Genomic DNA, 22,631 nt, shown 5'->3' with positions numbered 1-22,631 from the left:
TGGGGAGGTGGGTTTTGGGGTGCCAGGCAGAGTCTGCAAAGGGGGCACACCAGAGGTGAGGGTCTGGGTGGGGGCTGGAGCGTGGCTCTGGCAGGTTTGCCGTGGGCTGAAGGGGCAGAGCAGACTGGGGTTGTGGGGCAGGAGGAGGGCAGCTGGTTCCCCTTGCCTCAAGGTGGGTAGCAGGGTGTTGTGGGCCTCTCCTGGCCCTCTGCACCTCATGCCCTCTGTGGTTTAGCTCTCAGTTCTCTCCTTCATCCTTCTCTTCTCCCTCTCACTGCCTCTCTGGTGCCTCCTTCCCCCCTCTCTCTGTGCTCCCTTGCTCTCTCTGTGCCTCTTCACTCTCTGTTTGGTCTCTCCTCTCTGCCCTGCTCTCTCTCTGTGTCCCCCTCTCTTGGTGCTCACTCTCTGCTCTCTCTATGCCTCTCTGCCACCCCTCTCTGATCTCCCTCTCAGTGCCCACCCTGCTGCATCTGCTGGCTCTCTGCCCTCTCCCCATCCCTGCTCTATCTCCCTTTTTGCTCTCCAGGCCTCCTGGCTCTCTCCTCAGTTTTTTTGCCTCACTTCCCCCCCTTCCTTTGTCTTTTGCCCTTTATCCTGGCACCAATAAATGAACTCTGTGGCCAGAGGACGATGAGGAGCGTGGATGTGTCCATACCTGAGGTAGCTGACTCTGTGGCCCAAGGGCCTGTGTGTTTTTCCAGAGGTTGCCCACTGCAGGTGGCCTGTCTGGGGTGGGACAACCCATGGAGCTGATGGTGGAGAGGATCTCCAGGGGCACTGGAGGCAGCTGAGTGGTGCTGGCTGGTGCTTGGTAAGTAGGTAGGTAACCAAGTCATTTATTTAATAGCAGAGCGATGTGATGGGGGGTGCAAGTGGGTTGTGATGATGTTAATGACTTCCTGTGGGTTTTTATAGGTTTTCGCAGGTGTCCAAGCAGTGGTGATGAGCAGAGTGCCTGTCTGCAGGGATTGCAGTGTTGGCCAAGGTCTGTCTCAACCCTTTGTGTGACTTAATAGAATCACAGAATGGTTTGGCTTGGAAGGAACCTTAAAACCCATCCAGTTCCACCCCCTGCCATGGGCAGGGACACCTTCCACCAGTCCAGGCTGCTCCAAGCCCCGTCCAACCTGGCCTTGGACACTTCCAGGGATCCAGGGGCAGCCACAGCTTCTCTGGGCACCCTGTGCCAGGGCCTGCCCACCCTCCCAGGGAAGGATTTCTCCCAAATATCCCATCTAACCCTCTGACAGCCTTTCAGTCACTGGACTGCAGCATCTTGCCTTCACCCTGAGGCAAAGCTGGTTTTGTTACTTGAACTCCAGACTGTAAAACTGGTCCCTGGATGTCAATCTCTCTTTGATCTTAAGCTCTTCAGGTTGTAATTTAATATTTCAAAATCAACTTAATCATACACAGAGGCATAATTAGCAACTATTAGATGGCCTGGGGTAGATCTAACCACGGTGGCTCCATTGGGATGTTGTAAACTGGAATCCTAGAATTTCAAATGCTTCATCTGTGTATTGAAAAATAAAATTAAAAAAAAAAATCCAAACTCTGCTAAACTAAATATTCTAACTATGCATGTTTTCTTTCGCAGCCTTTTGTTGTTCCTTAATCCTTCAGGAGACATGAAAATAAGGTTGAATCAACAGCATGGTGAAGATAATTTAAACAGTGGAAGGAGCTGAAATTGTCTGGAGCAAGGTGACATTTCAACCTTTCTCATGTGTGGAACATTAATGGGTGGGACATTCTTTGTAGGATGTATTAAAACACTTAAATGTGTATATATATATATAAAATATATATTTTTATATATTTTAAAGTGTATATTTCAAAGTATATGTATCTTTTAAAGTGTATGTTTTAAAGTATATGTATATATATGATATATTTTTATATATAATATTTATATGTATTTATCTCAAAGACTAAGACCTTATCCTGACAAATTGTTTCTATTAAAATTCTCTTTAAAGAGGGTGAACATGAACTCAGGCTGACTTAAACAAGACAAAACATTTAATAATCACTAATTACTGTTTATAATTGTAGGAGGGAACAGCCAGTGAAGGGCAGGACTAACTTTTTTCCCACTGGAAAACCCCATTTTGATGCCCCAACTGCTGACTTGGCAGGTGGAATCTGCTGTGAGCTGGGCTTAGACAAGGAAAGTACATCCCAAGAGTTAATGCAGATTTATACAGTGAAGGACTTTTCAGTCCTGCTTCCAAAAAAAGCAGAGTTTTCACAAGCTGGATGTTCCAGGCAGACACTTGGCAGTGGTTTTGAAGAGCAAGGATGATGGAGAGTTGGATCAGAATATACACAGAATAAAGAGCTATGGTAAAATATACACAGAAAATACACAGAATAACAGGAAACAACTGCACCTGGGAAGCAGAGGAAACAAGGAGAAGTAAAGGGTGAAAAAGAGGAAAGAAAACCCCACATGTAAGTGGGTAAATACTTAGTGAGGCCACAGTAACAACAGGAACATCCCTGGGAGGAGAAAAAAATAAAACCACGAAGCAGGTCCTGATTGCAAGAATGAAACAACTCAGTGAGGAGGACATGGATGAGCTGTGCCCTGCCCTTTCTAAGGAAGAAGAAGAAGAAGAAAACACCACTAAATACTAAGAAAAAACATGGAAAAAAAGAAGATATCCTACTCCACCCCTGGCTTTCCTCACTCCCCCCTCATTTCCACACCACACAACCACTGCCCCCCATGGGCCAGCACTCCCTGTTTGAGACCTCGTGGCTAATTTAGGCCAAGTTCAGTAAAGATTAATTTGTTACCTGTGTGATGGTGATGAATAAAGCCTGAGCCTGGCTGTTAATGTGTACTGTCAATGATTGTCAGTCCAGTAAAGCCTGCTTTAAACCTTCAAACCCTGTGGGTGTGTTTGTTTCAAATATATCCCCAAAATGTGCAGCTGCTGAGGGGGAAGGTCTGCAGGGGCAGAGGGAGGTTGGGGTTCAGCTCTACAGGCCAGAGGACACAGAGCAGCAGAGCTTAGGTTGTTCTGCCCAAAATTAACACCATTTTTATCATTCCCAGGTAAAACTGGAGCAGGGGGAGCACCTCTGACCCCCAAATGCTAACTGGTTGACCTAAAGTAACTCCAAAATTACCTAAAATGACCCCAATGACAATGAGTAACCCCAAAATGAACTCAATGACCCCAAAATGAACTCGAGTAACCCCAAAATGAACTCAAGTAACCCCAAAATGAACTCAATGACCCCAAAATGAACTCGAGTGACCCCAAAATGAACTCAATGACCCCAAAATGAACTCGAGTGACCCCAAAATGCCCGATTTTTGACCTAAAGTAACCCCACAATTTTCTGCACAGAGTAAGTTTGACCTACAGTAACCCCAATGACCTAAAGTAACCCCAAAATGAACTCAATGACCCCAAAATGAACTCGAGTGACCCCAAAATGCCCGATTTTTGACCTAAAGTAACCCCAAAATTTTCTGCACAGAGTAAGTTTGACCTGCAGTAACCCCAATGACCTAAAGTAACCCCAAAATGAACTCAATGACCCCAAAATGAATACTTCGAGTGACCCCAAAATGAACTCAGTGATCCCAAAATGCCTAGATTTTTGACCTGAAGTAACTTCAAATTTTCTGCACTGAGTAAGTTTGACCTAGCAAGTAACCTCAATGACCTAAAGTAATCCCAAAATGAACTGAGATGGTAACCCCAAAATGACTCAATGACCCCAAAATGAACTCAGTAGACCCCAAAGTCCGATTTTTGACCTAAAGTAACCCCAAAATTTTCTGCACAGAGTAAGTTTGACCTGCAGTAGCCCCAATGACCTAAAGTAGCCCCAAAATGAACTCAATGACCCCAAAATGAACTCGAGTACCCCAAAATGAACTCGAGTGTCCCCAAAATGCCCGATTTTTGACCTAAAGTAACCCCACAATTTTCTGCGTAAGGTCAAAAAATCGGGCATTCGAGTTCAGGGTTCATTTGAGAGTCTGACTAGTTCATTACAGGAGTTACTAGCGTCATTGAGGCTACTGGTAAGTCAAACTTACTCTGTGCGAAGTTTGAGTCTTTAGGTCAAAAAATCGGTTTGGAGGTTACTGAGTTCATTTTGGAGTTCATTTTGAGAGTTCATTTTGGATGGTCATTGGGGTTACTGCAGGTCAAACTTACTCTGTGCAGAAGGTCTGTGGGGGTTAGCTTTGGGTCAAATGCATTTGGGTCATTGCAGTTCAGTTTGGGGCATTATTCAATGATCATTGAGTTCATTTTGGGGTTACTTTAGGTCATTGGGGTTACTGCAGGTCAAACTCCTGTAGCAGAAAATTTGGGGGTTACTTTAGGTCAAAAATCAGGCATTTGGGGTTACTCGAGTTCATTTTGGGGTCGTGAGTTCATTTTGGGGTTACTGAGTCATTGGGGTACAAATCTCTGTTCAGTTGGGGTTACACAAGTCAGGCATTACTGGGGTCACTGAGTTCATTAGATCTGGGGTTTAGTTGATTCAGTTCATTTTGGGGTTACTCGAGTTCATTTTGGGGTCATTGAGTTCATTTTGGGGTTACTTTAGGTCATTGGGGTTACTGCAGGTCAAACTTATTCTGTGCAGAAAATTGTGGGGTTACTTTAGGTCAAAAATCGGGCATTTTGGGGTCATTGAGTTCATTTTGGGGTTACTCGAGTTCATTTTGGGGTCATTGAGTTCATTTTGGGGTTACTCGAGTTCATTTTGGGGTTACTTTAGGTCATTGGGGTTACTGCAGGTCAAACTTTGTGCAGAGAATTTGGGGGTTACTTTAGGTCAAAAATCGGGCATTTTGGGGTCACTCGAGTTCATTTTGGGGTCATTGAGTTCATTTTGGGGTTACTCAAGTTCATTTTGGGGTCATTGAGTTCATTTTGGGGTTACTTCTGAGGTCATCATTTTGGAGTCATTGAGTTCGTTTTGGGGTTACTTGAGTTCATTTTGGGGTTACTCGAGTTCATTTTGGGGTCATTGAGTTCATTTTGGGGTTACTGAGTTCATTTTGGGGTCATTGAGTTCATTTTGGGGTTACTTTAGGTCATTGGGGTTACTGAAGGTCAAACTTACTCTGTGCAGAAAATTTTGGGGTTACTTTAGGTCAAAAATTGGGCATTTTGGGGTTACTTGAGTTCATTTTGGGGTTACTCGAGTTCATTTTGGGGTCATTGAGTTCATTTTGGGGTTACTCGAGTTCATTTTGGGGTCACTGAGTTCATTTTGGGGTCATTGAGTTCATTTTGGGGTTACTCTGGGTCATTGGGGTTACTGCAGGTCAAACTTACTCTGTGCAGAAAATTTGGGGGTTACTTTAGGTCAAAAATCGGGCATTTTGGGGTCACTCGAGTTCATTTTGGGGTCACTCGAGTTCATTTTGGGGTCATTGAGTTCGTTTTGGGGTCACTCGAGTTCATTTTGGGGTTACTCTGGGTCATTGGGGTTATTCTAGGACACTTTGGGGTTAGCCTTGGCTATTTGGGTCAATGTGAGGTCAAATTCGATCTCTGCAGAGAACTTTGGATTAGTTTAGGTTGTTTTGGGGCCACTGGGGTTGCCTGAGTTCAGTGTGGGGTCATTGGGATCACCTGGGGCCAAGTTCTCTCTCTGGGGACCATCTTAAGTCACCCCCCAAGTCTATCCACTGTGTGAAGTTCTACAAGTTCACCTCACAACAATCCCATGGTCCCCCCAGTCCAGTTTGTTCTCTGATCCTTCTCCCTGCTCTTACCATTTGTATGGATTTTTTTTAATTATTTCCCTTATTTTTGATTCCAGAAGATGAAGTTTCTTCTGCTCTTGGTGCTTCCACCCAGCCAGTCCAAACTGTCAGCTTTGCACTCTAAGTTTAGGATTTATGTCTTACTCCAGTTGACTCTGACCCTACACTGCTGAACATCACACCATGAAAAATACATTTATTTTGGTGGGAACCACGCCTGTGTCAAGAACTATAAAAATCTCTCTCCCTTTTAGCAAGAAGAGCAAACAAGACTGGTTCAGAATAATTTTTATTGAGAAATGATAACAATGTGAAACTTTTTTTTCCCTGCTGAACCTGATTTTTGACTTCTATCAGAATTTCCCTCACCTGAAAATGAAATTATTTTATATTAAGGGTTAAATAAAGATGATTCCATGAAGAATGAAGGGTCTGACTCTCTGCATGGTTTGCTCTGAGATGGGAACAGGAGAGAGCCAGGATTTCCTCAGTGGACAGCTATGGATTTTTCCTCATCAAGATCTTGCATCTGTCCCAGCTGGCTCCAAAATGTGCATCCAACACATGGAATATCCACCTCTGACTGCCTCCAAGATAGGAAGGACCAGGACCTGTTAGAGAGATAAATATTATTTTAGGACAGAATAACATCCTAAAATACCCCACAGTGTCCCTGGACCACCCAACCCATCCTGGACTTTGGTTTATTTCTTTATTGGCAGGGATTTTAAAGCCCCCCAGGGAATTTAAAACTGCACAAGGTTTAAAAGCCAAAAGTGAAATGGTTCTGCTGCACCTGAAAAAATAAAAAAAGTGGTTACAAGAGACTTGACTGCAGGTGATTTTTACTGTTACAAATTCCATTTGTAAGCACTGCTGGTACATTCAAAATGAAATAACTACAGATTTACCGGTGTAAGTGAATTGTAGGTCAAGATATAACTTTTATTCGGCTGCCTTGCTAAAAACCCCACTGGTAATTGTTTTCTCCCTTGTATTTGCACTACAAGGCTCTGTGCATATTTATGACAGCACATCCACACACCAGCAGCTGCACTATTGAAAGAGCTGTTAATAATAAATGGGGCTCAAATTTCCTCATGAATCAGTGTTCCTATTGTGAAACTCTTTTTTTTTTTCTAATGCCTACAACCTCAACAAAATATAATCTTCTGGGCTGGAGGTTCCCTTAATCCACGAGGAAAGCAGTCAAAGGGGTTGGTGTATCTCAACAAAACTGAGCACGGGAGAACATTTTTTGCTCATGTTTGGGGAATAAAAAGGAGAAAATCCAGCTAAAGATCTAATTCCCCTGATTTTAGTGACTGAGGTGGTGTCAGAAATATGTTTTGGTGGATCACTCCACCCCTCCCTCCCAGGGTGGTTGAGATAGAGGCCCACAAGAAGACTTGATAAAAGACCTACACACCTTAGAGCTCTCCAGGTTGAAGTGTTCCCAGTGCTGTGCTGCCCACTTGAAGCAGGAGGTCCCCATGGCTGCAGGAATCCGGGCAGAGACGAGCAGGAATGATTTGAGCCAAGCCCTTGCTGTGCTTCTCTCTTGGAGTCCCTGCCCCAGGCCCTGGAGGAGGAAAAATGTGAGCTTGAGAGGTTGGAGAAGACGTCAGGGAGGAAAAAATTCAGGTTTTCTGGGTGCAGAGGAAAGTAAATAGAACGGCAAAATGGTTTGGGTTGAAAAGGGCGTTAAAAGCTCATCTCATTCCACCCCCTGCCACGGGACAACTTCCACCGTCCCAGGTTGCTCCAAGCTCCATCCCACCTGCCCTTGGGCACTTCCAGGGACGGGGCAGCCACAGCTTCTCTGGCTTCACCCCCGTGGCAGGGGCTGGCACTGCATGAGCCTTGAGGTCCCACCCATCGCGGACCGCCCCCAGGGATGTCCCGGCGGAGGGGACACCGGACACCCAAAACCTCACCCCCAAAACCTCATCCCGGTATCCCCAGGGAAGCTCCGCACGCCCCGCCCCGCCCCCAAAACCCCGCCCAGCAAACCCCTTGGGTCCCGCCCCAAATTTTTGGACCCACCCTCCTAAACCCCGCCCCTTTTTGGCGGTGACATCACCGCCCCGCGGTGGCGCGAGCGGCCCCGCCCCGCTGACGTCACGTGGCGCTACCGGGCGCGGCCACGCCCACCCCGGCCACGCCCCCTTTCCCACCCCCAAGCGCCGCTCCGGGACCCTCGGGCAGGTAACGGGATGGGGGATGTGGGGAGGGGGCACCGGGGACAGGGCGGGGGCACCGGCCCCGCTCCCCGGCTGCGACACCCGCGGGATGTTTCGTTTCCACCGCTCCCAACCCCTTCCGCCACCTGCGGATCCCAAAACTGACCCCCCGTCCTTCCTTCCCCACCCACCCTGCCCGGCTCTCCGCGCCCAGGGGATCGCCCCACGGCGCACGGAACGGACCCCCTGTGCCCCATGTGCTGCTCGAGGTCTGGTTCCCCCCCCAAAAAAAAAAAACCCACATCCTGCTGCCACCCGCGTCCCGCTGTCCCCGGAATGGGATGCTGTCATGCACGCCCCCTCCAAAACAGCAACAGCGGGCAAACGCAGGGGAGCCCCCCACTTTCTGTGCTTTATACCCCATAACCTGGACTTGCCTCTCAGCGATCTGGACAGGCGGCTGACCTACTCTCCCCTCCCAAAAAATCCACCACTGCACCCTGGCTGCCACCCCACCATCCGTGCCCTTTGGACCAGCCCTCCGCTGCCCAGAGCTGGGCAGAGGCCGGGAAGACAGGGCTGAGCTCTCCTGTCACTCCAGCCCTCTCTGTTCCCCGCAGGAGCCACCATGGATCTGGTCCTGGAAGCCGCCGACCACCACCTGCTGACGCCCTACGTGTACCCCGCAGGGTGGCCCGAGGGTGAGCCCTGCCGCCAGCTCCTCAGCCTCTTCGTCATCACCAACCTGGGCGCCCTGGCCCTCTACCTGCTCTTCGGCACCCTCAGCTACTACTTCATCTTCGACCACGAGCTCAAGAAGCACCCCCAGTTCCTAGAGGTGGGTGCCACCCCCCGTGTCACCCCCTGTCAGTGTCCCTCGCCCCATACTCTTCCAAACCGGGCCCGTGCCGTGGCGTGGGTTGTCCCTCTGTGTGTCACAGCCCCCTCTCTCAACCCTCTCGCCCCGCAGAACCAGGTGCGCCGGGAGATCAGCTACGCGCTGCGCTCGCTGCCCTGGATCAGCGTGCCCACGGTCGCCCTGTTCTTCGCCGAGGTGCGGGGCTACAGCAAGCTCTACGACAACATCGAGGACTCCCCGTATGGTGAGACCCTCCCCCCCTCCCAGCCCCCTGCCAGGGCAGGACCTTCTGCCCACTGCCTGGCTGGGCAGCGTGCCCAGAAAATCCTCCTGGGCACCTCCTGCCCCATCTGTTAGTGGAAAACCCAAGGTCTCTCCAGGCCGACATGAGGGGGCACCCATAGACCCTTGCTCAGGGTTGTGCCCCCACTGCTTGGCGCACACCCCTCTCCACAAAAGAGATCCTTCCCTTCCCTGGGTGCAGCTCCTGAACAATCCCTGCCTGACTCGCTTTCCCTGAGTCACGTGAGACTGTCTGACCCTCTCAACACATCTCCCCAAAACACCTGACACAGCTGGGGCATGTCTCCCACCACGAGGGCCACTGCACCTTCCTGACCCCCCTCCTGCCCCTCTCGATGCCCACTCGTGCCCCCTCTAACACCCCTGCTCCCCTAGGCTGGTCTGGCGTCTTCCTCAGCATGCTGTCCTTCCTCTTCTTCACTGACTTTGGCATCTACTGGATACACCGGGGACTCCACCACAAGCTGTTCTATAAGGTATGAGGTGGGATGGCAGTGGGATGGGGTGGCAGGCCCTGGACAAGGGTCCTTGCCCTGCTCTGGGGCCGTGTCCAAGCTGCTCCTCCCAGGGGTGGGAATGGTGGAGTTTGACCCGGTCACCTCAGCTCGGTCCACAGCGTGACGGGAGCTGAGGTGGGAACGTGTCCCTCTCTCACTGTTTGGGTGGTGGTGGCCCAAAGAGCAGCCCATTGGGCTGCGAATCTGGGATTTTAGGGGATCACCTCCCTCGAAAGGGGCCACCCTGACGGCACACCCCGTCCCCGCAGCGCTTCCACAAGCCCCACCACCTGTGGAAGATCGCGACGCCCTTCGCCAGCCACGCCTTCCACCCCGTCGACGGCTTCATGCAGAGCCTGCCCTACCACGTGTACCCCTTCCTCTTCCCCCTGCACAAAGTCACCTACCTGGGCCTCTACATCTTCGTCAACGTCTGGACCATCTCCATCCACGACGGCGACTACCGCGTGCCCCGGTTCCTGCGGCACGTCATCAACGGCTCCGCCCACCACACCGACCACCACCTGTACTTCGACTACAACTACGGGCAGTATTTCACCCTCTGGGACAAGATTGGCGGCTCCTACAAGAGCCCCACGTCCTTTGAGGGCAAAGGCCCCCACGACTACCTGCGCAAGCTCCGGGAGAAAGACGCCGGGGCGCCCAATGGCCTCCCGGCCTCCAAGACCGAGTAGGCTCCCCCTGGCCTGCCCCCTCTCCAGGATGACATTCCCTGGCTGGATCTTGTCCTGTTCCTCCCTGGCCACTTGTGGCTGTTTCCCCACGGACAGAGAGCCCCTGTCCTTGATGGTGTGACCAGCGTGGGGCGATTCGTGCTGAGCCCGACCCTGACCCCAAAACGGCGGCATCCGGCCTCGCTCTGCACCACAGATCTGCCCTGTTCTCCCTGTTGATTCCCTTCCCAGCTACCTTTGGATCTCTGTTAAGGTCCCCTGCGCTGCTTTAGTGCTGTGCTGCTGCTTTACAACAACAATAACATGGCACAAACAGGACAATAACGTGGCACAAATAGGACAGTAACACGGCTCGTGGCAGGGTCCCCGTTTGTCTGCTGTTGCCATCGTGGAGTCCATCGGGACAGGCTGTATTTTGCAAAAAAAAACAAAACAAACAAACAATGCCCACCTTTTGGGGGTGTTGTGGGTCCTCCTGATGGCTCCTCGATGAGCCAGGGCTCGGTGGGACTCCTCGGAGGGACTCGACGCGCTGTCCTCCTTCCTCTCGCCTGGGGACGTCCCGTGGGGTGTGGATGGGACACAGCCCAGAAACAGCCCACCTGTAGGACACAGAGGTACTTTTGAGTCCTGCAGGTCCCTCGAGCTCCCTGAGAACACTGAGGGAGGAGGAACAGACACCTGGATGTGAGGGGCAGGGGCTTCTCCTCACTCGAGGGTTCGTGGCTTGCCCTCCTGAAGGCCCTGGGTGTGTCCTGCTGAAATCTGGTCCCGCTGCCTTTGGGTTCGCCCCGTGTTCAATAAATCTCACTTGCCAACTTGGCTGCTGTTTGGTCCCTTCCTGTGGAAGCCAGTTTCTCCCCTGCAACACCCGTGGCAGGCTTACCCTGGGCAGTGCTGGCAGCAGGTATGTGCAGCACCCCCCCCTCCCCTCTTTATCTGAGCAGGGTTGGGGACAGTATCGCTGAGCAGCCTCCCCATCTGCTCCTCCTGCAGAGGGACTCAACCCCTCTACTCTCAGGGTATGGGTGAGAGCCACAGAGGCCCTGCTGACACCCCTGTGTGGCTCCAAGGGGGTGAAGGTCCTGGCACTGGCTGGGCAAAAATCATACAGGGGACACTGGCTGCCCATCCTCCTGCCACGCCCGTGGGAGCTGCGGCACAGTCAGAGTGGCCAGAGCCACCTCCACTCCCCCAAACCTCCTTACACATAACCACGTCCCTGCACGGTGACTCCTGCGATTCCTGGGCAGGGTGTGGCTCCAGGTCACACCACTCCACCAGGTGACAGCTGTCCCATGTCCTGCCAGCGCCATCCCACACCGGGGCCAGGCTCTGCTCTCACCTCCCCACGTGCACAGGACCCCTGGCCTCTGTTTGCTCATTAACCTGGAGCCCAGAGCTCTGCCCAGGGGTCAAGGCCAGGCCCAGATCGAACACAGTGACAACAGTGCTGACCTTGGCCAACCCTTGGGAAGAGTCCTGGACTTGTCATCAACCCCTCCTCCCACCTTTGCTAAGCCCAGTGCCTGGGCACTCCATCCTGCAGCCCCCGGGGCGAGTGGTGACCCCTCGGCACAGGGATCCTTTCAGGAAAGTAAACCCCTATGAATAAAATAGCATCAAACTCGTGGTGCCCAACACCACAACGCCTGAGAACAGGGGAGATCGTGTCCTCCCGGTCCCACACGTGCCACGCCGAGGCCCCTGGGACAGAACACACGCTCCGCGGTGGCCTCGGGGCGCTGTGGCACGGGGAGATGCTGTTCGGCGTGGGGGGACCCTGGTGCTGCTGCTGCTGCCACAAGGTGGAGGTGTTGCTCGAGACACGCCATCGCAGGAGCTGCACCTGCGTGGATGGCCTTCCTCCTCCTCCTCCTCCTCCTCCTCCTCCTCCTCCTCCTCCTCCTTCTCGCCACCCCAACGTGGGGCAGGAGCAGCTCTGCCAGAGCACACTCGTGGGGTGTCCCTGCTCCTGTTCCACGCCCCCCATCCCCACGTGCCTCACCTGGCTAAGTGGATTTCCCCTGAGCCCCAGCTTGGTCTCTCTGTCTGCAGCATTCACCGTCCCACCCCACAATGAGTGTTTGCTTCCCTCCCTTCACCTCCCAAGCGATGCTGCCCCTCACAGCAGGCAGTGCAGGCTCGTGGGGCCTCACACTGCACACTGCACAGCATTTTCAGTGACGCCCTGGGCACAAAAGGTGACGAGCACAACAATCAGATGCCTCTGGTGACAACCCTGAGCCCTGCAGGAAACACCTACACACCACCACCCACTCCTGATGAAGGCTCTGAGGCCAGTGCCATGAGTGGGATAATGTCTTCAGCATCCCTGTTTTACTGCCTGACTCCAGCAACGCACAACAGGTCCTTTAAACAGCTCAGTCCTCTCTCTCTCTGTGAGGAATGGCAGTTCCAGCCCCTCAGCCCCCTAAACCCTCCAGGATCTCCAAAGCTAAGACAGGGAAAGGTCTCAAGGAAGAGGTGAAAGAAAACCAGGGGGCCAGGGGCTCCTTGCCTTGCTCTTGGAGTTCACAGCTTTTACTGCTGATGAAATCCAGATGGACTTTAAAATAAACTCTGCTCTGTTCCCTCTCCCCTCTACGGCAGGAGACGGGCTCTCTTTTCAAGAAACAAAAAATACCTTTGGCAAAGGAAACCTGTGTTTCCCTCCACAAAGAAAGAGCCATTCATCTGCAAGCATTTACCAGCTTCAACCAGGGAGCTCCTGGCTGCAGCTCTCTCCTCATGCCCACCACACTGACCTGGCTGGAGGGATCCCACGGGGGAAAAAGGGGACCCTTCTTGCTCAGAGCACCAAGCAGAGGCTGGGGGGAGGAAAGCAACCCCCCTCCAAGCACCCATTTCCTCCATTTAGAAACTGCTGCAAAGCCAGTTCCTCATTTCCTACTATTTCTTGTTCTGTTCTTCCTCTATTCCTTATTTTTGTGTTCTTTTTGGGTCGTTCTCACCGTGTCTGCTCCGTAGAGAAACTGGCTAAAGGGATTCCCAGGCAATAAAACTCCCTCATTGACTCTGCCCTTACCCACAGTGACCTCCAGTCCTCCAGAGGGACATTACACCGAGTCAAGACCTCTAAAAGCTTTATTAGGAGGGCTTATAATTGTATTGACTCGATAATTGAAATACACTAACTGGGTTTCTAGGTGAAAGCACCTCGGGGAGAGCTCTGGACAACATTCCTGCTATTAAAGCAAGTGAAATAAGGGGGAGCAGAACTGTCTCGGGGCTGTCCATGGGATTTATAGGTTCCCACTCCTTCCCTGCTGGGCCACATCCATTTTCTCTGATGATTTCCTGACAGCAATAGAAATTCTGGAATGGTGCACAGCAGATGAGGCAGAGGAACCCATCAGTCTGTTCTCAGCACCCCTGAGACACCAGAGGCCAGAACACAGGTAAGACCTTTTCTCAGCAGCAAGACTATGCCCAAAAAACCACCTCTGGTTTAGGGAGACAAGCTGGGGCTGAGCAACAGGCACAGCCCAACTCTCCTGTCATCTCCCACAGTCACTTGAGCCCCAAATCCTTGTTCTCCCTTCCCACCCCTGATCTGTAACACCCAACACATACATGAGCCCCAAGGAGGGACAGGGCAAGAGGTGGGAAAGGTGACAGGAGGGCCTGGAGGGGACCCTGGGGGTCTCTGGCTGCCCACTCCCACCAGCAGCCTGGGTTGAGACAACAACTCACCTTCCCAGCTCTGCCCAGGTGAGAAGGCGGCAGAAATTGAGATAAAGATGCCTAAGGGCTACCAGAAACATAAACTGTGAAATTTGTGCCTTTTCCTCTCTCCTCTTGACATCTATCCACACCTTCACCTTCCCATCCAGAAGCAGACACAGCTCTTTATCCACCCAGCCCACCCTCTGAGCAGCAAGGACCTGAGCCCACATTGCCATGGTTCTATGTTTCACACCACTATGATTCCATCAAACCTCAGCCTGGACACTTGCACGGGCAACTGAGCTGCTTCCCACTCATCCTGGGGTGCTTTAGGCCCCCATCCTGAGCTGGGTGGCACGGGAAAAGTACAGCAAGGCTTTTTTTTTTTTTGGAACACCTCTCTCATCCCCCGGAGAGAAGCAGCTGCAATGGGTTTGTTTATTTCACAGAATCCCAGAATAGTTTGGGTTGGAAGGGACCTTAAAGATCATCTTGTTCTACCCCCTGCCATGGGCAGGGACACCTTCCACTATCCCAGATCGCTCCAAGCCCTGTCCAACCTGGACACTTCCAGGGATGGGGCAGCCACAGCTTCTCTGGGCAACCTGTGCCAGGGCCTGCCCACCCTCACAGCCAAGGATTTCTTCTGATACCCAATCTAAACCTACTCTTCATCACTCTGAAACCCTTCCTCTTTGTCCTGCCACTCACAACCACTTTCACCGACTCCAGCACGGTCTCATTTACTCCGTCACAGTTTCAATCTCATTCGCTTGACTCCTGCGGCCGCTTCATTCCGCTTTTTCACTCCGTTTGACACAAATCAACTCGAACTTATTTCGCTCCGCCGGGGAGGAAGGCGGGGTGGGGGGGAGGAACCTGAGCATCCTCCGGAGAGGAGCCGGGGAGGAAGAGGGAAAGGGAGAAGGAGAGGAAGAGGGAAAGGGAGAGGGGAGGGGGCCCGAGCATCGCCGCGGGGGGGTCTCGGCGGCAGCGCTGCCCATGCACATTCTCTCCGGGCGGCGGCGCGGCTCCCGCTCGGCTCCGGCTCCGGCTCCGCTCCGCCCGGCCCCGGCGGCACGAACATGGCGACACGGAGCAGAGCCGGGGCTGGCCGGGCCGCCCTGCGCCTCCTGCCTCTCCTACCGCTCCTGCTGCTGCTGCCGGCGGCGCCGGCCGCCCGCTCCCCGCTGCTGCTGCTCCGCTCCCCGCATCCCCCCGCCGCATCCCCCGCCGAGCCCCCGCGGGGCCGCCGCGCCGCGCCGCGCCCGCCCGAGCCCATCCAGGTGTACGGACAGGTGAGCACGGGGGGACACGCGAGCCGCCCCCGCAGCGAGCACCGCGTCCCGTCACCCCCCACCCCCGGCCGCCCCATCCTTCCCTCGGGTGAGCGCTCGGGGGGGATGCAGGGAGAGGGGGGCGGAGCGGGTCCCGCGTGGGGAAGGGTCGGTGCGGCGCTCGCCGGCAGCTCGTTCGCCGCTCCATTCGGGTTTTTTAGGGGCTGCTCTCCCCCCCGCCCCCCACCCAGAGCCATCCCGCGCGGGGGGCACCGTCACATTCGCGTCTCCACTTGGCGGTCCCCGGCCGAGATGCTCTCCCGGCGGGAGCAGCCAAGGGCACGCGCGAAGGGATGCGGGGCCGGTCATCCCCGCCGGGAGCGATTCCCTGCGGCTGGGAGCGGGCGGGAGGTGGGCAGCGGCAGCTCTCTCGTGGGGATGATGCTCGTGATGAATGAGCATCCCTGCGCTGGGAGAGCCGGGCAGAGGGAGGGTGACTCCGGGAGAGGACATGGCTATTTGTGAGGCACCGCGTCCTTCTCCCTGCGCTGCGTGTCTGAACCATCCTCCACTGATCCTTGGAAAAGAGGGGGAGAGGAGTTGCTCGTCGCAGGAAAACCTAGAAACTGCTATTTCTGAAAGTATTCGGGCTCGATTCACTGGCAAGTTTTGCTGCCAGGACCATAAAGGCTCCCCCTCACCCCCTCTTTTCCAGGCAACCATCACTTTAGGGGTGATGAGGACTTACACTTGGACTTTTGGGTGCCTGCTATGGAAAGCTTCAGCTTTGAAGAGTCTACTCTATTTTTTGAGTATCCACATGCTCGACAACATTACGCTGCCCCACTTGACCCTCCTTGCTCACTGTGTCCCCTCATGTGCCTAAAATGCTGCTGGGGGAGGAACCAGCCCATAGAGGGACAAGGCACACTCAAGGAGAGGCTTTGAACCTTCAGTGACATTTGCATTTGCCTCCTAGGTTAGTGCTTTCCCTCTGGGTGACCTATAATTTCCCCTTTTTGCTACTAGGAGGATAAGAAGGAGCCAGTCACGAGGCAGGGCTGGCCCTGGAGCTGCTGGAGGGGCACACACAGGGCTGGTGCTGCTCCTAAAGCCCTTCTGTTCCCTTGTTTAGGGAAAAGCTGTTCCTCCTCCCCTTGAAAATCTGCTTCGCCTCCTCTACCTCCTCAACGTTTGGCTGTTTTTAGCACAACACAGCTACCCCATTTTAGAAAAAAATACCATGACACTTGTCTCTCATCTACAGAAAGACATTTGTAGCACTTTCCCTTCTGTCTCCCCGTGGCTTTCATCCAACCCACCTGCCAGGTAGAGCTGCTTTGGCAGGAGCAGCCTCTGTCACCTGGACATGGAGCTGCAGATCCAAGAGGGTGCAGTAACCCTGTCGCTATCCAGGACAGGACTAATGGGAAGCAGTGGGAGTTCAACAGTTTGCCACTGTTTGGGCTTTTCTCATTGCCTTAAGCTTTCAGAGGGGATTTGCCTGGAGAATGGAGCTGCTTTTTGCTGGTAGAATAGCAAACAGAACCTGTTCCTTCTGCTGCTTCAGGGCAGGACACATAAATAAAACCCCAGGTATGTCACCAGGAAGAGTTGTTTGTCACTAAACAACAGTTCTCCCAAGTGCCACAGGGCTTTAAATCAGGGTCTGCTTTAACAAAAGGGACAAGAAGGAGCCTGTGTGTCCCAGCCTGTGTTACAGATCTGACCACACAAATTACTAATGCCCAGTAAGCCGGAATGCTGTGCAGCTCAGTGCTCGGGGGTCTCGTGCCTTGTCACAAGCACCTAACAATCCCCCCTCCCCCAAGTCTCTGGCACTCTAATCCCAGCAGAAAATCATGCAGCCAAAGCAGTCCTCTCTCAGGGACACCATCCTAAGGGGCAGTGCTTGGACCGAGCATCCTTGTGCAGTCCTTTATCTGGGACACATCCTGCTCCCGTGGGTTTGGCAGGTCACTTGGCCATATGCTGGGCACTGGCTCATGCCTGAGACTCCCTGCCCTTCTCTGGCTCTTGACTGCAGTCCTATAACAGGCTCGTGGGACAGCTTAGAGCCCAGGCTGAGCTCAGAGGTGAAGGAAAGCAGCTTCACCTTGTTGCTGCTGTGGGTGATGTCACCAGGGGATGGAACTAAGGAGAGGAAGAAAGTCCAAACCCTTGGTGGCTCCTTGGGAGCCAAACACAGCTTACTCAGCACCATCAGGAACAGGCTCAGAGCCCTCTGGCCCTAAACTCCACAGACACAAGCACAGGATGCTACTTGGATTCCCCACCTGGATCCTCACCCACCGCCGATCCCATCCTTGCTGGGCAGGCTGCAGCAAAACTTTTGGGATCCTCAGCAAGTAACAAGAGCAGCAGCCTAAACCCCTATTCTTTTGTGGCTTTTCCTTGTTTTTTTCTGACTCTGAAGCTGCAGCAACCAAGAGACCAAACACACGACTCTGGAGACCGTCAGCTCGGAGACAGAGTGGGTTTTGTTCGCCCGCTCGGCCCTCACCTCCACGGGACTCGTGGGGAGGGTTACAATGGACAGACTGTTACAAAGCAGGCACTGACACGAGGCAGGACTTTTCTAGGACGCCACTGACAGCAGAGAAGCACCCCCAGGGCAAGACAAGTGCTGCCTGCAGCCCCTTGGGTGCTCTCTAAACCTCTTCCAGCAACCGCCCTGCCCTCCTCTTCCTGGCACGAGCCACTCATCTGGAGCCCACCCTCCTGTCCCCTAACAGCCTCTGTTCTCTTGCCTACACATCCCTACTCAGACCTGGAGACGGGGCTTGGCTCCAGGATTTCACATTTCCATGGAACATCCCCACCATCCCACATAAATCCTGTCTCCTGGGTGAGAACCAGCCACGAGCCGCATCGCCTGCCAGGACTTCGCTCAGTGCAGCAAACAAGGAGAAGGAAAGCGGCCACTTTGGCTGCCTGCGTGTGTGCACGGTCCAAGGGTGCTCTGGGCCTGTGGGGAAGGCTCTGTAGGGACTGTTGTGTCTCAGCCACAGCACACAGTGAGGAGAAGTGTTGGGGTAAGAGGCCAGCCTGGGCCAGCTGGGTCTGAGGGGTGAGAGAGGGGAGCACAGTGACCAAGAGCATTTACACTGCTGAGCTGCTAATACAGGTCTAACCTTTACCTGCAGACATCCCTTTCCCTTCTCTGGAAAGGGTTTATCCAAAGCCACCCCCAAAATCACGCAACTCACAACAAATCTCTGCCTTAAACCACGCTGGGATAAAAGATATCCCACTGCTGGTGGCACCAAGTCTTCATCATTTCCAGGCCGTTTACTGTGACGTGACCTTTCACCAGCCCACCGCTTGACCTTGACACTGCCCACCCCTCTGTGCTGATGAAGACCTCAGATAACCTCCTGACAACATGCAGGCTGGCAGAGAGCCTTTCTCCTTGCAGAGGAGGCAGAAAGTGCTTCGCAGGGTAAATGCCATCCAGCCCTGGGAACGCTGGATCAGTCACGCTGCATCGCAATTGAACCGTACTTAATTTTGACCTAGTTTGCCAGAGCCCTTCCCACGTTAGACTTTAACCTTCTGGAGGTGCCCTGGGTGCTGATGGCACGTCCCAGCCTCATCCTTCCTCCTTCACTTATCAGATACCCCTCCCCATCGCTGTGTCTGTCCCAGTCATCCCGGGAAGGCTCTCTGCTCCCAGCACTTGCTCTTTGCCCGAGCTTGCCAGGAGACACAGATCTCTGGAAGCCACTCAGTTCCTGCTCCTGGCACCGTGGTGGCTGGGAGAGGTATTTGTGTTTTTATCCATTGTTTCCCCTTCAGCAGGTCCCTCTCAGATCGTGGTGTCCCAGGGGGCATCACTTAAGCTTTCCAGAGCTGGAATCACTGGCTCGTGGCACACTTTAGACCTCTCCTGCAGCCTTGGTTATGGGGGAGTGGATTTCATCAGCACTTAGCCAAATCTGCTGGGGCAGCCTCCATTCCCATCTCATCCCTCCCCCTCCACCAATTTAGGAGAGCCCATCTCCAGGACCTGCTTGCTAAGGGGCCAGGTTATTTCTGCTTGTTTCTGGGTTCCTGCCCGGGCTCTGATCTTCCCCCTCCCTTACCTTTCCCTTTCTCCTGGAAACAACAGCTAAGGGAGAGCTCTGTTGGTGTAGCAGAGAGAAAACAGCCCCGCGAGCAGATGATTTCAGCATTAACAAAATTAAGACAGGCCTGGCACTCTCCGAAATGAGTCACCCGTGTTTCATATCAGTGATTTCAGACCCTGGCATTTTCAGTCCGAGCCACAAGCAGCGCCACGGCAGGCACAGGCTGTATTTTAAAATACCATGGCAGGGCTAGAAGCAGATGCTCGGGAGCAGAGCAGAAGGTGCAGTAATGAAGCTTTAGTGGGAGAGCACGGGGGGAACGCGGCGTGCCGGGAATGCAGGAGCCACCCATGACACTCATCCCCGAGGCTGGGCTATTGCATAAGCCTTGCCAGGGGGGAGGCAGAGGAAACAGGGACAAAAAGGCCTGTTGTTTGTCCACTGAGGTTTCCAGTGAGCTGGAATGATGAGGAGCACGGTGAGAGCACCTTTCCCTTTAAAGCCCTGTGCTTTGCTTCTGACCCCTTCCACCAGTGGCTTTCTTTAGCCCCATCCTCATTCCTCCAGCTGCTGGGGACAAAATGTTTAGCCCATCCCTCCCCTGCAAGCAGCCCTGAAGCCTGAAGGTCTGAGCTGATGGCAAAACTTGGTTTCAGCAGCTTCTCACAGGCACAGAGGCCCCTTGCTCTCTGAGAAACCTCACTCACCAAACCATTAGTAATAACCTACCACCTATTCAGAAATTTCCTAGGAACAACATTTTTTTTTACAGGCATCCCATTTTCAGCTGTGTAACCAGGATGGGAAAACACACAAGTGATGCCTAGGAATCTTTATTTTGCACACCCCCAATTTTACAGCCCTGAGCAGTCACCGTACGACGCCTCCTGATTAACCGTGAGCTGCGGTGCCAGACCTGTGGCTGGAGCATTAATCCCCAGCAAAGCAAACCCAGAGATGCACACACAGTGAGCTCCCAAGCCCACTCCACACCAAGAATAGCCCCTACTGCTGTCCTGTCACTTGTCACCACTGTTAGCAAGCACACAGTATTTCTGCTCGTGGTTCGTCACAGCCGAGGGTGCGATTTCAGCACGGGGAAGTCACACTTCCCACGCAGAGCGGCTCTCTGGGGGCTCCAGGGCTGGCATTTGGAGTGCTCTGGTGATGGAGTAGCTCCAGCAAGGTGCCCCTGCCACAGTCACTCATCTCCTGGGCATCCTGCAAGGTGCTGGAGCCCTGGGGCTTTCACTAACACTGCAGTTTGTCACGTGCGAGGGTTTGAGCCTCCTCCACAGCCAAAATCCTGCCCCAGCCTCTCAGTCTGGGCACAATCAACAGAGGGGGACGTGACAGGAAGGGAAGCTGGCATTTAGGTATTTCAGATGCCAAAGAATGCGGATCAGGGCGCTTCCCCCCAGCCCCAGATGCTTGAGGAGCTCAGCACTGCACACTGCACACCTACCAGCAGCCATCCCCTCTCTAGGCTCAGCGAGGCAGCACTTCCATCTCAGCATCCAGACAGCATTCCATCTGCCAGCACTCAAACTCCAGCTGCATGCCTGAAGCTCATACCTGCTCTGGGGCAGCAGCTCCAGGGGCTGTCTTCTCCTCATCCCGTTTCTGCAGGGCATTCGTTTGTTGGCAGATACTGTTAACAAAAAATAAATACATAAGCGTGAGCAAAGCTAGCAGCATTAACTACTTCAACTAGAGCTACAAGCAGCCTCTGCTGTGTCTTGGCTCCAGTTTTCCCCTCCTGGACTTCATTTGGCACCTTACATATTAGGAGGACAAATTAGAATTTCATGCATATTTCATATACACTTAATCACTTGGCAAAGACCAAAACACTTCCCCATTAAGTGGAATTTATGCTAAACGCTGTTTCCATTAGGCGCCAGTCACTGCCTGTTCATAGGTTAAACCAGTTCCCAGGGAAGGCTGGTGCACTGTTAGGGGAGGCTGTGACAGAGGGCTCCTGCCAAATGAGCAAGCAGGGCAGGGTTCCTCCTGTCAGGGCTATCAGCAGCCTTATTGCAAAGCTGTTCCACAAAAACCATCCTCATCAGCAGGACATCGGGTGCCTCTCACCCAGGGCACAGGGCAGTGCTGCTGCCTCGACAGCAAAGACTCGGGGGCCCATTTGTTGCCCCCCTGAGCCATTTGGGTCCCCACAAAGCTCTGAAGGGCCACAGCAGGGCTGCAAAGCAGCCGACACAAACGTGTGAGGCTCCTAAAGCTGAGACACTGCTGCACCAGCCCTTCCAGGGGGACTTACAGCATCCTCGTGCTGGCTTCTCCTTCTTTACACCCTTTAGTAAAGACGTGCCCCAGCAGTCCTCAGCTACTCCAAACCTTTCTTCTGAGCACTCAGTGCTGCCCTTCCTCCCTCCTACCAGAGAACCAAACCCTGCCTGTGTCCAGTTTGCCTTTTTATAGGGACTCTGCCCTAATCAGGCTGCCTGAGTTCACATGGCTTCTAAGGAGTAACAAAACTCAGCTGGCTCCCCTGAATCCAAACGCAGTGTTCCTGGTTTTTCTGGGGTTTCATTAACACTTCCAAGTCTCCATGCTCCAAGAAGGGGTTTCACTGTCTCCTTTAACTACAATTTCCAAGTCTCCCTACTCCAAGAAGGGGTTTCACTGTCTCCTTTAACTACAATTTCAAAGTCTCCCTACTCCAAGAAGTCTCACTGTCTCCTTTAGCTCACTAGCTTACTGTTCAGGTTAAAACAAAGTGCAGGTAGGAGTCTCCTTTGGTTTTCCTGCTTTTGAAACTCCTAGGGTCAGATTTCTTGCAGTCAAAAAAAAATAGAAAAGTGCTATTAAAATTGACTCAGAGGTTGTAACAAACCCCTCTTGGCTGAGGGGAGCTACAGGGTTAAGTTTTGGGGTTCCCAGCCGTGTCTGGGCTGAGGTCACGCACAGCTAGGAACCCCAAAAAGAAAAAAGCAGCGCCCAAAATAACTAACCGAGAGAGATGCAGGAGATTTTAAAAGGGGTTATCCTGCTTTCAGAGGAGGGGAGAGGGACTGGGAGCACAGAGCTGCCGTGGATTCCAGACCCGAGGCAGTCTGCCGGCTGTCTCAGTGGGCAGCAGCAGTTCCTCCTCCTCCGCCCCGTTTCCCGCATCCTCAAACAGCGTCGCTGCTTTTTTTTTTTTTTAAATCTTTTTTTTTTTTTTTTCCTTTTTTTTTTTTCAGGCGGGCACGCAGGGCTGCTGCTGCCTTGCTTTGTAGCTGGTGCTGCTGCCTGACCTAAATCTCTGCCGGGTTTGC

General features: G+C 53.1%; 3 protein-coding genes and 1 long non-coding RNA gene across 13 annotated transcripts in view; 3 read left to right on the top strand and 1 right to left on the bottom strand.

Moving 5' to 3' along the window:
• The first annotated feature begins 70 nt into the window (after nucleotides 1-70).
• On the top strand, nucleotides 71-2,898 carry LOC126644046 (uncharacterized). Of its 4 annotated transcripts, none has more exons than XR_007629843.1 (4): nucleotides 71-811; nucleotides 916-985; nucleotides 1,601-1,746; nucleotides 2,059-2,898. It is a non-coding gene; the product is annotated as an uncharacterized LOC126644046 (long non-coding RNA). The 4 variants fall into 4 exon arrangements; XR_007629844.1 differs by having other exon boundaries at nucleotides 71-819; nucleotides 1,601-1,707; nucleotides 2,142-2,898; XR_007629842.1 differs by having other exon boundaries at nucleotides 71-819; nucleotides 1,601-1,707.
• A 3,130-nt stretch (nucleotides 2,899-6,028) lies between these two features.
• On the bottom strand, nucleotides 6,029-21,272 carry LOC126643989 (uncharacterized). Of its 6 annotated transcripts, XM_050322787.1 has the most exons (5): nucleotides 21,210-21,225; nucleotides 20,926-21,002; nucleotides 10,744-10,894; nucleotides 7,185-7,337; nucleotides 6,029-6,366 (listed from the first exon to the last, which is right to left on the bottom strand). In XM_050322787.1, the coding sequence occupies exons 1-5, from the start codon at nucleotides 21,210-21,212 to the stop codon at nucleotides 6,271-6,273; spliced, it is 480 nt and encodes a 159-aa protein (XP_050178744.1). In that variant the 5' UTR covers nucleotides 21,213-21,225; the 3' UTR covers nucleotides 6,029-6,270. The 6 variants fall into 6 exon arrangements, 5 of the variants coding, with proteins under 5 accessions (XP_050178744.1, XP_050178745.1, XP_050178743.1 ...); XM_050322788.1 differs by having other exon boundaries at nucleotides 20,926-21,272; XM_050322786.1 differs by lacking the exons at nucleotides 20,926-21,002; nucleotides 21,210-21,225 and adding an exon at nucleotides 20,816-20,840.
• SC5D (sterol-C5-desaturase) lies at nucleotides 7,926-11,114 on the top strand. The gene is made up of 5 exons (XM_050322789.1): nucleotides 7,926-7,963; nucleotides 8,559-8,776; nucleotides 8,909-9,041; nucleotides 9,476-9,576; nucleotides 9,867-11,114. The coding sequence occupies exons 2-5, from the start codon at nucleotides 8,567-8,569 to the stop codon at nucleotides 10,290-10,292; spliced, it is 870 nt and encodes a 289-aa protein (XP_050178746.1). The 5' UTR covers nucleotides 7,926-7,963; nucleotides 8,559-8,566; the 3' UTR covers nucleotides 10,293-11,114.
• The window catches only part of SORL1 (sortilin related receptor 1), a 43,235-nt gene continuing 35,602 nt past the window's right edge, over nucleotides 14,999-22,631 (top strand). For both annotated transcript variants that reach the window (XM_050322783.1, XM_050322781.1), the window contains exon 1: nucleotides 14,999-15,280. In XM_050322783.1, the coding sequence (XP_050178740.1) occupies nucleotides 15,068-15,280 (213 nt within the window). In that variant the 5' untranslated portion in view covers nucleotides 14,999-15,067. The remainder of the gene's footprint in view (nucleotides 15,281-22,631) is intronic.

Source organism: Myiozetetes cayanensis, unplaced genomic scaffold (assembly GCF_022539395.1).
Source record: "Myiozetetes cayanensis isolate MyiCay16 unplaced genomic scaffold, myiCay2020 scf29, whole genome shotgun sequence".
Classification (NCBI taxonomy): Eukaryota; Metazoa; Chordata; class Aves; order Passeriformes; family Tyrannidae; genus Myiozetetes; species Myiozetetes cayanensis.
This window is presented reverse-complemented; position numbering and strand designations above follow the sequence as displayed.

Coding starts and splice junctions, on each gene's coding strand:
- SC5D (XM_050322789.1), top strand. CDS start 8,567: ATGGATCTGGTCCTGGAAGCCGCCGACCACCACCTGCTGACGCCCTAC. Junction 8,777..8,908: donor AGCACCCCCAGTTCCTAGAG/GTGGGTGCCACC, acceptor CTCGCCCCGCAG/AACCAGGTGCGCCGGGAGAT. Junction 9,577..9,866: donor ACCACAAGCTGTTCTATAAG/GTATGAGGTGGG, acceptor CCGTCCCCGCAG/CGCTTCCACAAGCCCCACCA.
- LOC126643989 (XM_050322784.1), bottom strand. CDS start 11,424: ATGGGCAGCCAGTGTCCCCTGTATGATTTTTGCCCAGCCAGTGCCAGG. Junction 7,338..10,743: donor ACCCACAACACCCCCAAAAG/GTGGGCATTGTT, acceptor TTCCTCCTCCAG/GGCCTGGGGCAGGGACTCCA. Junction 6,367..7,184: donor TCAACCTGGAGAGCTCTAAG/GTGTGTAGGTCT, acceptor TCTCTCTAACAG/GTCCTGGTCCTTCCTATCTT.